The sequence below is a fragment of the Ptychodera flava genome, chromosome 16, assembly GCF_041260155.1.
Source record: "Ptychodera flava strain L36383 chromosome 16, AS_Pfla_20210202, whole genome shotgun sequence".
NCBI classification, from domain to species: Eukaryota; Metazoa; Hemichordata; class Enteropneusta; family Ptychoderidae; genus Ptychodera; species Ptychodera flava.
Genome location: NC_091943.1, coordinates 8,266,643 through 8,283,852, shown reverse-complemented (window position 1 = coordinate 8,283,852; position 17,210 = coordinate 8,266,643). Strand labels below are relative to the sequence as shown.

The 17,210-nt window shown below is 34.7% G+C and overlaps 2 protein-coding genes across 5 annotated transcripts in view; one reads left to right on the top strand and one right to left on the bottom strand.

The window, feature by feature from the left end:
• The window catches only part of LOC139152724 (UDP-glucuronosyltransferase 2C1-like), a 567,100-nt gene that overhangs the window by 376,447 nt on the left and 173,443 nt on the right, over positions 1-17,210 (bottom strand). The gene's annotated exons all lie outside the window — the stretch shown is intronic.
• The window catches only part of LOC139152708 (G-protein-signaling modulator 2-like), a 128,588-nt gene that overhangs the window by 31,121 nt on the left and 80,257 nt on the right, over positions 1-17,210 (top strand). For all 4 annotated transcript variants that reach the window (XM_070726008.1, XM_070726011.1, XM_070726010.1 and 1 more), the window contains exons 2-5: positions 7,634-7,854; positions 10,312-10,447; positions 12,993-13,135; positions 16,574-16,697. In XM_070726008.1, coding sequence (XP_070582109.1) covers positions 7,634-7,854; positions 10,312-10,447; positions 12,993-13,135; positions 16,574-16,697 — 624 coding nt within the window. The remainder of the gene's footprint in view (positions 1-7,633; positions 7,855-10,311; positions 10,448-12,992; positions 13,136-16,573; positions 16,698-17,210) is intronic.

Below are 17,210 nucleotides of genomic sequence, written 5' to 3'. Positions count from 1 at the left end.
CGATAGTCTTCTGTTTGAATAATCAGCTGTTTTGGTGTGCTGCATAAATCTTTGAAGTACTGATGCAGTTACATGTGATACAATCTACTATACATACTGTTTTAGTATGCACTTGCTGGACATTGGAATGACAAATATACAACAACCGAAAAAAAAATTAAAATCTTTTTGAAGTTTTGAACAAGATACTGTCGAAAAGTAAACACCGCTTTGATTTGATACCATCGCTTTTACAGGTAACTGTTTTGCTTTTATACAGAATGTTTATGCACCATTACCAGCAAAATTTGAAAACAATAATAAAAAATGATAAAAAATATACAGTACTTCCATTTGTCAATGTTGCCTCAAGACCCCTGCATGTAGTGATGTCATATGAAGAAAATTTGTGTTGCCAAGCAACTAACAATGAAGATAAGAAATTGATTATCCTCTTTGACAAAGGAAAGGATGTCTTATTATTAAGACCATTTATATTCCTTGTTATGAATGGAGTGAAATGTTTAACCTTGTTTCTTTAAACCCTAATATGGCATTTGACACAGTGGTTCTACAAATGTATGTTTGAAGCCTGCAAAACATCCACACCATGCATATAGTGTGAGGAAATCAAGCACATTAAGGAGATAACACAAGAGGTTCATATGTTGCAGGCGATTTCACTTGACCTTCATGCGGATGCACGCACAATTTTTATGATCTACCCCATTCACACAGACAAAATTGCGTGGCAACTAAACTGACGTATATTTTATGTCGGTTACGTGGTATATAAAAGCAATCTTAATGCTCAGTATCACATCTATTTTGTTCTAACTGGGAGGGGGTCTAGGACTGAGCATTCGGACCTATTTTTTTCTGATTGTGAGGCGGTCTAGGGCCAACACAAAATCCGAGTCAGCCAAGATTTCAGTGTGTGGATGCATAATGCTGGCCCTGGTCCAAGATCATTCCCAGGTTTTTAGTTTACATCAACTCTTTTCCTGCCAGACAGTATCACTTCCCCATCAGCTAAGTCAGTAAAAAGCAGTATTGAGCCAAAACATGACGTATCTTCACCCACTTGGCTTGGTCTGTTGTAGCATCTTTAGTCCAAAACAATCAAGTTTACAGTATTTATGTTTTCAACAGCCTTCAAATGTTCAATATTATGTTAAAATACACCATATGGAATATGTTGTGTTTCATTTATTTTAACCATCTTAACCTGATGGTGAAATATGGACTTGGCAGGAAAAGAGTTAATAATGAAAATTTTTGATCCTTGTTATCCCATGTAGTCAGAATGACATTTTCCCGTAAAATTTTGGCCTGCAAACAAGACTATGTCGCCCAATACACAGTACTTTAACATGTTGACATCATTGCAAAAAATCACCAAGTACTGATTATTTCTCACTGACATAACGGATTCTGGCCCGTATATGCTCAGTAAACATATGCTCAGTGAAGTTGTCTGCGATGGTTAAAATAGCTCTGTACAGGTCACATTTAAGCCCTTCCTGTGGATACAACATGTACATGTACGAAAAGCATGAACAGTATAAATATTGTGACGCTATCCAAGCCCGCCAATTTAAACTTCAAAAGGTCAGAGATTACATAGAGCTAGAGTTATTTCGCGATGATGTCTGAATAGAAACTAAACTTCATCCTTGATTGGTGCTACTTCAGACCTACATGTATTTGACCCTGGCCAAATTTGCCTGTATTAACCAGGTTATCATAACAGAACCTCCAGTTACATGTATGTATCGTCATCAATTTGCACATTGAGTGACTTTTGCGCTTGGTATTTTTATATACTTGATATCACAAAATGGCCAAAAAAAGGAGCTATTTTGTTACTTCCAGCCTAAATTAACGTGTTATCATTATCCTGCAATTCTTGTCAGACAGTGCCATTCTCTCTAGTGCTCACCTCTGTCTTGCTGCCATGGTGACCTGTACTCCTTTATAATGTGTGTCATTCATTAACACTGCGGCTCTCACAATCAGTCAATTATAACATGAAGTATGAAAAATGATTGCATGATTGAAATCTATGCATATGGTGCATGTGTATCTTTACACAAGAACAAAAGAAAGTAAGATGCTACATGTGAGTGTATATACAAGTGGAGAGGCTTTGTCAATTGAATGCCAATTTGGCATTTGACATCATTTACTAAACTTACCGTATTCCTGTTTTGGATAGTTTTTCTGTTGACCATTCAACATTAATTTTTACGAAACACAAAAAGCCTGGTCAGTGATGCATCATGCTTTGCCCCCCAAGCTACATGTCTACCAAAATGTTGATCTGTTGTACACTTTACACATACAGAGCAATGAACTTTGAGTCAACGACCTCTTTCCACAAAAGGTAACTGACCACAATTTACCATAGTGTGATTATCATTGTTATTTCTTGATTGGCCTTATACAGTGTGTTTATAGCTTGACGAAGGGATGAAAGAACCCTGATCTATAATATACTGACAGCAAACAAGTACATCTAAATTTATGTATAGTGTTCTATTCTGTGGGAAAAAAACTTGTTTTGAATGAAGGTTTTTGAACATGTTCTTGAACATGTTCATATATTTATCTTAGTAATTTCTTAAAAAGCAGGTAATGATAACTTTTGATGATTTTTTCATTATTTTTATTTTGTATATCAATTGCAACTTCTAATTCTACTCCTTAAGAATGTTAAAACTCCCACTATTTAGCTTGCCAACTTAAGCATCTACATGTATAAAATGCATAGTTATTATTAACATTTGAATTCTAGAAGTAACTTTTCAACAATAACAGTGCAGTTTACACATGTACAGGCTGAGTTGACAAGCTGAACAGTGTTTATATCAAATGCTTTGGGGAGTAGAACAAGGAATTATGATCCACATTCAAAACAAAAGTGGTGAAAATATTATCAAAAGTTACCATTACTGACCCTAAAAACAGCTGTGCAACTCCATCCCTCCAGGGATAAAGGCTGTATAAAGTGCTATGAAAACAGAACAATTGAATTTGCAAGAAACTAGCTCCAAATAAGGTTTTTAAACAAACATTTCCACTGTGTGATATATCAAACAATAACAAATGACAAGCTTTCGTTTTAAAACACATGATATAAATCACAAAATTTTTGAAGTGAGAGTATTAGTCAGTGGTTTGCTTTTAATTTACATTAGGTGTTGTGAATAGCTTGCACTTATCACTTGTATATGGTAATGCAAAGTAATTGACTTGCATAACTGTCTGATTCTTATCCACTTATGCAAATCAGTCTTACACTTGTGATGACGACAGCGAATGTGATTTTATTGAAACCTTACGAAAATATCATATTCAAATGAGGCAGTTTTTTAGGATTGAAAGTGAAGTCGCAGCCTTGTGGATGTCAGTTGAAACTATATTATGGAACGTGGCAGTGCCTTGCTGTACACAGAGGCTCAGTGTTTCTTTTGTGACTCTTTGGATGACTTGGTTTAACGTCAGCACTCTCCAATCTAAGTCTGTATTCATCCTCTGTTAAACATCGAAGTGATTGATTTCACCAAGGTGATACGTGTAGGGTTTTCAACATGTCTTTTAAGAAATTTTGCTCCAAGATATTTCATCGCAGGCAACCCAGCTATACCAAGCCACAGGTGTGTTTCTGTATATAATTAGGTGTACTTTCAAATCACTCTTTGTTGTAGTTGCACAAATAAATTACCATTGAAACTGGCATGAGAGTCATTTGATTTGACAAACGATTGTCTCACTCAGTTTATATAATTTTGTCTACAACAAAGGGTATGTACATACATTTTCCCAGGTCAATCATTTTCAAGACTCTGTTTCTTATTCACATGCCTGTACATGTAAAAACATATTTTTGTAATTGTACCGGTATGTCCAAATACTTCATTGAAATATATACAAGTGTAATCTTATGATGATTCTCTTGTTTGGAGCTAACTCAGGTGGATTGAAATTCTGAAATTATAGATATTATTAGTCATTTTTCTCTTTAGCATACCACCATCATCACCCCTGTATATATCGATGTGTTGTTCTGTTGTATGTGTATGTAGTCAGGTTTTCCATACAAAAGATTCTAAGACATGAACCGGCATTGGTTATCCACTTTCATACTGTTAACTTCTGATATTTCTCTGTACCGGTATATGGGGCCAACCGCTCTGCTTGAAATGATTATACCAAAAACATGGCGGTAAAAAGGTTAAATATTATTTATCAATTAGCATTATGCTTTTATCGTTATGCCTTATACATGTATCAACATATTGACATATATGTTGTTCTGTGATTCCTTCAATTACATCATGGTTCAATCATTAATGTGCAAAAGTAACTATTTATCAGAAATTTTTTACAAGACTTTAAGAAATTACTTTTACAAGAGTTACAGGAATGACATAATAGTGTGCATCCTTTTATTGCTTCCAATGTCCTTATTGTAACTATAAATCAGTGGATTTTATTGCAAACTACATCAATGAAGAAAGATACCCAAAGATGAAATTTGTTGAAATTTCTGTCAGCAGCTGATGTCACACTTGCAATACTATGTATAGTAACAAACCTTCAAATGAAAATCAGCATTGTTTATACATGATTATTCAGTGTCTTTTGTATATTGCAATATGCACAAGCAGTATCATGAATAGGAAAGTTTTCTAATTATTATGATAGAAAGATGCATTTAATATAGCTGCCTGTGAACCATTGATGCATCAGTTTCATGTTTAGATTGTTCTTGTTGCACCACGTAATATCATATGATACCAACTATGCGTGTAAATCCTCAAAGCCAATAGGATATGTCACTGTCTGTAGATCACGGTCAACAGGGTACAGTAATAGAATATACTACTGCTGATAGGATATATCACTGCTAATAGGATATGTTACTATCAGTAGATCACTGTCAACAGGATACAGTACTAATAGATCACTGCTAATAGGATATATCAGTGTTAATAAGATATATCAGTGTCAATAGATCATTGTCAACAGGATATAGTATTAGGATAAACCACTGCTAATTGGATATATCACTGTTAATACGATATATCACAGTCAGTAGATCACTGTCAACAGGATAGAGTAATAGGATTTATAGCCTGAATCTGTCAAAATGTTTACCCAGCAGTTGATGTGTTTGAGGATTAAAATCGTTGCTCAGAACGACTTATCAGGTGTAGCTGGATTTTTGCGAGCGGGTGATAAGTGATTAACTACTGAAAGAAAACTTGGAAGCGGGTGATAAATGATTAAGTACTGAAATAATACATACGGCCTATCAATTGAGACTACATTATTAGTGCTAGGATGTGCGTCGCCGACAGTAAGGGTGTTAGAAAAACGCAAGATGAACACGTGATTTTCATTCAAGCTCATTGTGTAGCGAGTAACATCTCAATGGTTTGCCTCCAAAGAAAACCAATTTGAGGACCACGATGGCTGCAGCACGTAATCGCTTCCATTTCATGTCTGAAGACGAAAACAAAGAAAAAGTTTGTTCGCAATTTATCCATAGACCGTACGCTCTATGATTTATTGATAATAAAGAATGAAGATAACTTGAAGATAACAAAACATTTAAAATCGTGAGCAGTGTGACACGAGTGATAAACGCAAGCATGGTCAGTGACTGTGACGCTAGATGTGATAAGTCGATGTTATGGTGATCTGATGGGAAAAATTCGGTTGCCTGAAAACAAAACATTTTAATGGTAAGCACTGTCTGACATGAGTGATAAACGCTAATCCTGGGTTTCTTGGATTCCGCGCTGTCTGACAGGAGTGATAAACGTTAATCCTGGGTTCCCTGTTTGCTCGACAGCTATAAGTAGGTTATCGCCCGCTTGAAACGTAAAACAACTCAGCTCCGCCTCGTTGTTTACGTTTCAAGCAGGCGATAACCTACACATACCACTGCTGATAGGATATATCTCTGTTAATAGGATAAAGTATATCATTGCAATCGGATATATCATTATCAACAGGATGCCATGATGATGTGGACTGTCAACAGGATACATCAATAGGATATATCACAGTTATAAAAGACTTATTGGATTTAGTAATTGGATATTTCACTATCAATAGGATGCCATGATGAGTTACTGCAGTGGGATACATCACTGATAATTGGATACTCTGCAAAAGATATGTATGGTATATCACAGTCAATTTGATATATATAACTAGTAGGTTGTATCACTGTCACTAGGTGATATCACTGTGAAAAGGATAAACTGTACGCGTATCACCGCAGTAGGATGCAACACTGCAATAAGGCAATATTACCGCAATTGTTATTACATGGATACAGTATGTATATCACTGTCAATGAGAGTCATCATTGACAACGACAAGTCTCGGATGCAAGGAAATTGCTCGGAGTAGGCTTGTCTAAAGGTCGCTAACAGCAGTACAATACCTCCTCACAGAGTTTGTGAAGGTTTTGGAAATATGATAAGCATGCACACACTGATTGATGGATTACTTTGGCTTATTGTTACAATATTTAATTTTTTATAAGAATATAATGTATTTTGTAATATTTGAAATTATTTGAAACAGGAATGTCTTGTAAAATTACTGCAGGGCATGTTGATCAAAAACTGCCTCTAATGATTGACATTTATTACTCCCACACACCTTGCTTAGTTTAGGTTGTATGGTACAATGTAGTATTTGACCTTTAAGATATGGCTGCAAGCTCTAATGGAAAATTGCATGTCCAGCATAGCAAGGTTCTATCTGACCCTCAAATCAAGTATGATCAACACTATTTAGGGTCATGTTGGATTTTGAGAATGTGTTCTATGACACAGAAAAGCACAAAAAGCAGTGACTGTGTCTCTTTAATCATGAGGAATTATCATCCCACTGCCTCCAGATTCAGTGTCTGCAACCATTGAGATATCAACAATGTCAATCGTTGTTTTATGCAAGTAGTGTGATCTGCTCTGCGAACAGCTGTTTTTGTGAAATAAAGTCACACCACTTTGAAGTTAGAATGAAATAGGAAAAGTCTTCAAAGAAAGTTTGAAAGCCAATTTTAACTACTAATAGCAAGATCTTTGCATTGTGAGCACAAAACATTAAGTATCCTCACTCCTGAGCCCTCCCATCTCAAGGTCTTAAGTTGGATTCCTTGGAAAAAAATATCACTATCTCAAGTGACAATGCGATGTAGATGTATTTTGGTGATCATATTTTGTATCGCTGTAATCAGATGAATGACTTGTTCTTCAGTTTCTGTGAACAAAAATGTGACTGCTTGAAGCTTCATATCAGTGGCATCAATTGTGAAGTTGAAATGAGGGCGATAGGTACATGACCATTGGTTCAGGAAAGATGGCTGTACCTCCTGGACATTGATTCTCTGCACACTCACCCTACTTGTAACCCTTCATTTAACCCAAACTGATGGGTGGAAAAATACCCAAATAGGAAATATACAGGGGTAAACATCCTGACACCAAATGGTACTGTACATGTATGTGAACATGCAGTTTATGTCTGTACATGTATATGTACATTTTTGCATCCACCTGTTTACGTGTAGTCCAACAGTTTTGATTTTAGCTCAAATTCACCTCATGTGTTTTATTTCTGTCGACAGTTAGAGGCGTCCTGTATAGAGCTAGCGCTAGAAGGAGAAAGACTATGCAAGGCTGGAGACTGCAAAACAGGAGTTCAGTTCTTTGAAGCTGCCGTCCAAGTGGGAACAGATGACTTGAAAACTCTCAGTGCTATCTACAGTCAACTTGGCAATGCATACTTCTACTTACAAGAGTATGGAAAAGCCTTGGAATACCACAAACATGATTTAACTCTAGCAAGGTAGGGCTATATTCCATAAAATGCTGATAGCTTTTTTGTTTTTTTTTACCTTAGAAATTATGCTATCTGTGTTCTTTTACAGACAGATCAATGCAAGTTAAACAACAATATTGTTATCAATGGATCTCCCTTATTATACTAAAAGTTATAAATTGGAAAAAAAAAAATAAAATAAATAAATATATATAAAATATATATATATATATATATATATATATATATATATATATATATATATATATATATATATATATATATATTATATATATATATATATATATATATGTATATATATATATATAATATATTATAATATATTATATATATACACATGTGTATATATATATATATATATATATATATATATATATATATATATATATATATATATATATATATATATATATATATATATATATATATATATATATATATATATATAGGTATATATATAATCTACCACTGGCACGAGTACAGAACTGTCTTTGAAAAATCATCTAAGGTCTACAGTTTTGTCCCCATTTTAGCTACTATAGACTATAGTCTATAGAAGCTATTGGGATGGGTATCCGTCCGGCGTCCGTCGTCAGTCTGTATGTATGTATGTATGTATGTATGTATGTATGTATGTATGTATGTCCGTTTGTGAGGCGTCCGTCCACTCAAATATCTTGAGAACCGCAGTACTTACTGATTTGATATTTGTTGTGTAGATGAAAAATATGATTTTGAGAAACCGTTTTTTTTTTAATTTTTTGATATTGTTGAAAATAGGCAAATTAATGCCAAAAAAGGTGTTTTTGGTAAAAAATCTTCTTCTTCATAACCACTGGTCAGACAGCTTTGTTATTTGGTATACAGGTCCCTAGGGATAACCCAACTTAGATTTGTTCAAATTGTGATGAAATATGCAAATGTGTATTTTTAAGGAATTTTTTTGTCATTTTTGGTCAAAGTTTGACTTACATTGTATGTAATTCTTGTACTGTATAAACCCTATCAATTCACCCAGAAAAAAATAATTGATATGATTTTAAATAATTGAATTAATTAGGAAATCATCAAAGCCAAAATAATTTTAGTGTGGAATTATCAGAAAGTTCAACTTTTTTTGACAGTTCATAGTGAATTGAGGATTAAAACATGTAAAGGCAACTTTCCTGAATACCAACTTTGATATATTCTGAACCACCATTTATGTTATCTAAAAGAAATTGCTCATAATAGTTTATCATGATAGGGTGGTCAAATAAATAGAGATAGAGAAAGTTCTAATTTCCATTTATGGTTGACTTGGTAAGGATAAAATTAAGATTACTTTTTGAGGAAAAAAATGGAGTGGTCAATTAAAAGAGTGGTCAAAGTGATAGGGTTTTTATGGTAAAGCTGGACTGTAAGATTTCTCATGTGCTATTTATAGCAATTATGCAATCTGTGTAAACAAAGCAATGAAAGTGTAACATGATTCCTTATAATGCTTTTGATGACCTTGAACTTCTTAAGTTACAAACATTTGTCTCTTCAGTGTGCTTTCTCTGAGTACGTACAGTCTCAACTTATTCAACAGAACTTACTTACAATGTTAATTTGAAAGTTAAAATGTGCTTGGTTAATAGGATGAAAATACAGATATTAAATGGTAACCAGCTCAAGATTCTTTATAACCTGACAGATATGCTGTTTTTTTATGACGTAAATCTTGATTTAAGCAAGTCTTGTTTACTTTAATTAGAGGATGTAATTAACTCTCGTTTATTTGCTGTTATAGACTAATATAGTCTGATGAAATATGCAAATCTGTATTTTTACAGAATTTTTTTCCATTTTTGGTCAGGCCATCCTTATATGAGCTATCAAAGATATCCACCACCTTCATCAATACATGTGTCACAAAAGGTTATTCTCTACATAACACAGCAGAGCTCTGTCAACTGTTGAGTCGCTTGTTTTTTCAAAACCGCTGGTCAGACAGCTTTAATATTTGGTTTACATGTCCCTAGAATGACCTTAGTGAGATAATTTCATACAGTCAGGAAATACTTAATTTTGTATCCATGTCTATAGTAGCTTCAGGGACTTTGTCCCCATTTTTCAAAGACGGACTGCAAGACTTTGAAGTGCCAGCCAAACAAATTGATAAATCTCAGCAGTAAATAGTGTTTACACAGTGTCAGGTGAGCTGAACTCGTGATATTGATACAAGTTTGACCAATCTTTAGGGACATATATCAAACAATTTTGTAAACTTGACGACAAATGGCACAACCGTTCACTTCCAACGGTATAAAGTACAAACAATGTTGAAAGTGAGAAGTATTTGCATTTGTCATTGCTGTACTCTAGGGTTCAATAAATTTATAGCACTCAGGCCCAGGAATTTCTATGTTCATGCAGATTTTATGAATACGGTGACGTAAATTCAAATCTTTTTTTTTTTCTTTTTTTCTGCTTCCCTAGAACCATCGGTGACAGACTAGGAGAAGCAAAAGCCAGTGGTAACCTAGGCAACACGTTAAAGGTGCTCAGCAAATTTGATGAAGCCATTGTGTGCTGTCAGAGGCATCTGGAAATATCCAAGGAACTCAGTGACAGAGTGAGTGGGCGATTCCATGCTTTCCTTTCACAGGCTAAGTGCATCCAGCAGTGGGGGCAGATGCAGACGACAGACATAAATGAGATCTTTAAAGGACTGGCCGTCGACTTTTTCAAAACATCTTTGTGCTAAATGAATGTTCTTTATTTACGAGGATGAGAACATTGGTGCTTTTCTCCCTCTTTTCCTGTTTTTAGTGTTTGTGATAATATAAATAAATTTGCCAGTAGATTCTGAAAAGATTGGGAAACTGCTAAGTTTTATTGGCAATCGCTAGTGCTAATAAAAAAGTCAGTAACAGTTGAAATGGTATTACACTTTCAATAGTTTATGCAATGCTAAAGCATGGAGACTGTCAAACCAAAATGGATATTTCGTGTTTCCATTACTTTAATTATTCGTGAAATATTCAAAAAACGTTGATGAAAATGATATCGTTTAAGTTTACAATAAGTAGAAAGTCAGTATTTAAGACCCAGATGTCAATTAGAGAGTCCTTGAGCTGAGGACCCTAAATATTCTCTGTCTATTATTTGTCATTAGCTCTAGATTTGCATATGCAAAGGATGAATTAGCATATGCAAATGATATTCATAAAGACACTTTGCATAAATGAATATTAATTAGTCATGTTTTGCTAATAATACAATCTCACTATGCATACCCTACAAATTCTGGATAACAAACCTCAAAAGGTCAAAGATTTGCATATTAGCTTTCTTGCTACTCCTGTCTAAGATCTTAGGGGGCATTCCTAAGCTTCATTTCTTGCCGTTTCAATCCTGATCACACACTTTACATATTGTACTGGAATTGTATGTGGGGTTAAGGAGACTTTTGAGAGTTTGCCGAAAAACATATTAACCAAAATTATACTGTGTGTCTCAGCTATGGGCGGTAGAGCAAAAACTGTGGTTGACATAAAAAAATAAAAATAGTGAAAAAACCATCATAAGTTAACGGCTTCTGTCCCATGAAAGGGTTGTCAAATTAACTCTTAACAAATGTCTGCAAATACAACCAAATTCTATGAAGTGATGTTCAATACTTTGCAATATGGTGCTACCCTTCTCACAAGAGGGAGTGATTGCTGTATGATGTATTGCTAATTTCTCACACACTTCTCAGAATTGAGATTTATTCAGTTCCTAAGGGGACATATCTTCTGACTGAATGCTACAGCTATTTTGTCACTACTTGGAAAATTCTGCTCTACCTTAAACAGTTAAGGTAGTTCACATCTTGACAATCAGAGATTTAAACTTTTACTCAAACTTACCATAAAGCAAACTTTCAACCATTGTCTTTCTAAATCAAGAATTAAAATCAGGGGTCACTCTGCAAATTTTGGTACTGTAGTTCTATTTGAAATTCAAAATGGCTGCCATCCCTGTGTTATCTCCATCGAAAAATAAAAATTCTGATTTTACAACCAGTAAGCTGGTGAAAAGTTTATTTACTCCATAAGGTTTAAAATAAACCCCAACTAGCGGTAGACCAAATGAATATTGTAAAAGTTTGAGAGTCTGAATATCTGTCCCCGAGGTGTATTCAACCTTATATAATACAAAATTGGATCTACAGTTTCTCATCTACACATTTTAGATTCACAAGTCCCAGATTAGACATATCATATGTTTCCCAGCTCTCAAGTCACTTCTTTCAGTGCCATGGTACACGCTTACATTTTCGCTTTAAGCTACAGGCTTTAAATCTGCAGAGAGAGTTTGGAAGATATGATTTTTGTCAACCCTGAGAACATTATCAATTATTAAAAGAGAAGTTGTGTGTCTCAAGTGAGAGTTTTATCAGCTATCATGAATCGTCAGACATCAGAAAGTACAGTCACCACCAGTTGTACTCTGCTTCCCAGGGATGAACCCTCACATCTTGGAAGGGATGTAGTTAGAGCACAGACATGCACAGGTTTTTGCAATCTGTTATAAACAGATGTTTTTCCCTGTTTACCCAGTATGGCATGTCTCAGTTTTATCCTGAAATCAGAATTCAACACTTGATCCAAGTGCATGCTGTGTGAATATTATTTGTCAAAAGTAACATTGCCACGAACGTTTTCTTGCAATTATACCCAGCGGGTGTTGTTCCCTTTTTTACCACCCTACCTGAAATGAAATTTTCAATCCCTAAAGTTCTGATAATGACAGGTATGCATTCATCTCATCGATGCAAAGTGTATCATACATGTGTCATGTATGTGTGTTTTGTTGGAGTGTACAAATTCAATGGTAATCACAGATTATCAATGGGCAAAACCCAAATTCAAAGCAGGGTGGTACAGGAAAACCACATGCTCAAATGAGTGTAGAAATATTTGTAATCCCGAATTTTCCCGAATACATTTCTGTGAACATAGATTTTGTTTGTAGTGCCATCATGTGACCTTTGTAGCCATGCTGTATCTGTAGAACACGGTGTGTTCTCTTCATTCTAGAGTATGTAGCTATTTATGAATATTCATAGATCATGCATCCAACTTAACAATATATACCAATGTTCTTACTTTTTTTGCATCCTTTCTCACTAGGTTGGTGAAGGGCGAGCTTTGTACAACTTAGGCAACGTCTATCATGCAAAGGGAAAACATGCCGGAAGATCCGGGCACCAGGATCCGGGCGACTTTCCTGAAGACGTCAAAGAATGTCTTCAGAAAGCGACAGAATTTTATGAGTGAGTTATCTTGTCATTTTTTCTTGCCTGAGCTGAGGCTTGTCACCATTCTTGGATATCATGAAGAAGCCAAAAAATTAGTTGTGTATTAGATTTCAATTTTCACTATTGGTTGTCACTAAACTTGAAAAAACAAAATAACCGTAATAATTTGAGATTTGGATGAAAACAAAGCATGGAATGGAAAGCTGTTGAGACATGTGAGTTGATAAATGCTGATACCAGAATGCAGGCCACTAGTAGATGGTTTTGATCATCCCCTCATTCGTCAGTGAGATATGGCATCCACAGTGTAAGGCGCTTTAAGTAAAATTCTTTGTTTGCCGTCCGCGTGCTGGTAGGTTTTCAGAAAAAATTAAAAAAAACCCACGATGTTAACACCATTACAAATAAAAACATTATTTTTCCAAAAGAAACCAAACAAAAATTGAGCTTATGTTGATACACTTGTGTTTTTTGTTTGTGTTTCTTTTTTTCCCTAGCTGGCTAGTACGTTTTCAAAAATCCAAGGATTTCAAACAAAGATTTTTCTTTAAATGGCGTAACAGGAACTCACTCCTTTGCTGTTGTAGAACTCACCTTACCATTACAGAAATCTTGCAAGGTTATTAAATGCTGTTGTTGTAGCATCTTTCCCAGACATTGGTCAGGGAAAAATCCATCCATCTAACCCTTTTAATAACCACAACTTGATTACTGGTAGATATGTAGGTCAGTCAATGCAATAGATTATTTGCTGTATTTCAGATGACTGTATCAAGGCTTGATAAAAGGGCATTGTCTCACAACACTGTGTACGGTGGTTTAGCATGTGGTCCTTGATACTGTCAAGGACTCTGCTAAAGTCACACCATTGTAACTCAACTATTCAGACATTCAACTTTCATAAAAAAAGTTTGGTTAGTTTCTGACTGGCAAGGAACTGGAACATTTAATACCAACGTGTCATGAGTATTCGTGATAAGTGGAAAGATTATGTCTGTTGAAATTTTAAAGGTTCCATCAATCTTCTTTGTCTTTATAAAAACAGTGACTGCAATGATGTATCATAATGTTCTCCTGTAGAATTATCAAAGTTAGAATGATACTGTCAGAGGAATTGTTACAATTTGATCAGATCAGCTCATCTTGACAGAACTGCTCTAGAATTCCTGTGCTCTAGAGGAATAGTGTCCTCCTTTTATATCACTATTGTTATAAGGGTAGCATACTGTTGATCAACTGTACTGTAACATTAGCTTTCGGAGACAACAGTCTAATGTTACAGTAAAACAGTTGATCAACAGTGTGCTGCAAGATCAACACGGCTCTATTGAAGCCTTTGATATGAGTTTTGTTTTGTTTTGTTTTCATGTAAACATTTGTTTGTTTTATTCTGTGCTCCTGAATACGGATGGTCACAGACTGTCTGAACGCTCCTGTCATTGTGCTTGTATATTGAAGAGATGATATTTCAAAAGTATAAATTCCTAATGTGTGTCGTTGCAGTAATTGGTATATTCATGGTATGCTAGTAAGCTGTACATTTCCCATCGACCATTTTGTGGCTTGAGTCAATACATGATTCAAGGAAACACTCTATCACGCAATACATTTTGAGTCACAGAATATAGCATGTATAAATTTCACATACAGTCATGGTACGTTAAATATCATCAAAAGATGGCAACTTTATACCGCTAGAAGAATTCTATTACACATCCATATCCATGAGTGAGAGCAAGTAATGCGGTAATTGAATAGCTAGCGATGGTTTATGGCAGTCAAAGCAATATGGCAGATTCAAAAGATTACAATTTTAGAATACCAGCTTTAGGGGATATGGCCAATATGAAGACATTCAAATTGAAATGTCTAGCCGAAAAGACTTTTATTGTCCGAGTTATATTTGAAAGTTCGTTATTCTTTTATTGATGTTATTGAATTTCATCTGACAGGAAATGTTTGTTTTGATTGTAAATGAATGAATTTGACGATGTCATAGAAAATATAGTTCAATCCATACATTATATGTCGATATCTCAGCAAGTAATCTAAAACTCAAAGGGTATTAGTGTTTTCTGATGGATTCGGTTTCAACAAAAAGACCTACTTTGGATGGTTTCTTTGTAAATTTTGTTCTTATGAGAAGTTATTGATGATATACTATCAATTGAAATAATGATGTTTGGTTGTCAGATGACGCGTAAGTCCTGGTTACAGGAAATATCAAATATAATATAAACATATCTTCAGGTACAATTATAAATTGTCATAACTAATATAAGTGTGTTCCTGTCAACAGTAAGAAAAAAAGTCAATAGAATCAGACAATTTTTCTGATGATTCAAAATGATCATAAGGTATTGTGTGCACCTCAAAATTGAAAGACTTAATCTTGAGCTCAAACTTTCCGCAATTAAAAATTCAACCATTCTTTTACCAAATGAAGAAGAAAAATCAGGGGTCACTGTGCAAACTTTGTTACTAGAGAGAGAAATTTCCTAACACTTACTGATATTTGCCATTCAAAATGGCCGCCATTCCGGTATTAACTCTATGGAGAAAAATAAAATTTTTGCAAAACTAAGATGTTGAAAATTTTTCTTACTCCAAGAGGTTTAAAATGAGCCCCCACAAGCAGTAGATAAGAAAATTGTTGAAAAAATGTTAGTCCGGTTATCTGTCCCTTGGGAGCATTTTACCATAAGATAGAAGTCAGATGATTTTTCTGATTATTAAGAAATGATCATAAGAAAGAACTATTAAAACATTTAAAGAAGGAAGATTACTGGGCTGACAGTCATACAAACCTAAGTAAGCCTATGGGGGCACAGACGCTTAGAAAGCTATGGGAGTGCCCTCTAGGAAAACGTCATTGCTTTCCAGAAGGAAAATTGGGTCCAATGTTTTTCCAGTGACTTTTAATATCAAACTTGATACTACATTGTATTCTATTGTTTCCTACCGCAAAATTTGACCTCTTTACAGGGAAATGAGGTGAAATAGAAACAGCTATGATCCAGCCACAAGCAGTTCAATATGACTTACTTCAAGTTTGAGACAAATACAGCCATGCTGTTAAAGAAAGAACACTTGGTTTGAAATGAATGAAAAAAGTTGAGCTGTCGAATTTAATACCATATGATTTAATGTCAATAAAAAAAGTATATCTCTAATTATATATATATATATATATATATATATATATATATATATATATATATATATATATATATATATATATATATATCATATGTATATACCGGTATATTATATCATATGCATATGTTCATGTATGTGTGTATATTGTGTATGTAGTTATTCACACTTACGAGTGTGTTCGTGCGTTCAAAACTGCGTAAATTTAGTTATTCATTTGTAAAAAATGTTTATGAATTTTTTATTTTACATTTGTGCAGTTTGGTAATCAGACATTCTTTGTTCTGTTTTTTCCAGGGAAAATTTGTCCATTGTCAAGGAATTGGGTGACAAGGCAGCTCAGGGAAGAGCTTGTGGAAATCTGGGCAACACGCATTATCTTCTGGGAAATTTTAGCAAAGCTATCATGTTCCATGAAGAGGTAGGTCATGTGTACTTGAATAAGTGACTTTTATTGTATGGCCTATGAAAATGTCGACCCTTGCCGTTGTTGGCCCTCTTCAGGTCAAGTTGTTCCAAATCAGCGTAAAAGTTAAGGTACCCAGAAGATGACATTTGACAAACACAACAGTCGTATTCACTGTCTATATCAGGTGAAGTTTGTTCACCGTGTTAATCGAAGTTTTGGAATGATAGGTGTATGAAATCATGTTTATTTTTGTTGTAAGCATCTTCAAATGGTTAGGTCAATGAACACATTTATATGAGACATGTTTTGTCTTCCTGGTTGTGACCAAATTAATCTTAACTTTGTTTTTAGTCCCCACGGACACCGTCCGGGGGACTTATAGGTTTGGTCATGTCCGTGCATGTGTGCGTGCGTCCGTCTGTGCGTCCGTCCGTCCGTTCACGCAGATATCTCAGATACGCCTCAAGCGATTTCATTCAAACTTGGTACATAGATTACTTCTTATGTCATACATATGCACGTCGA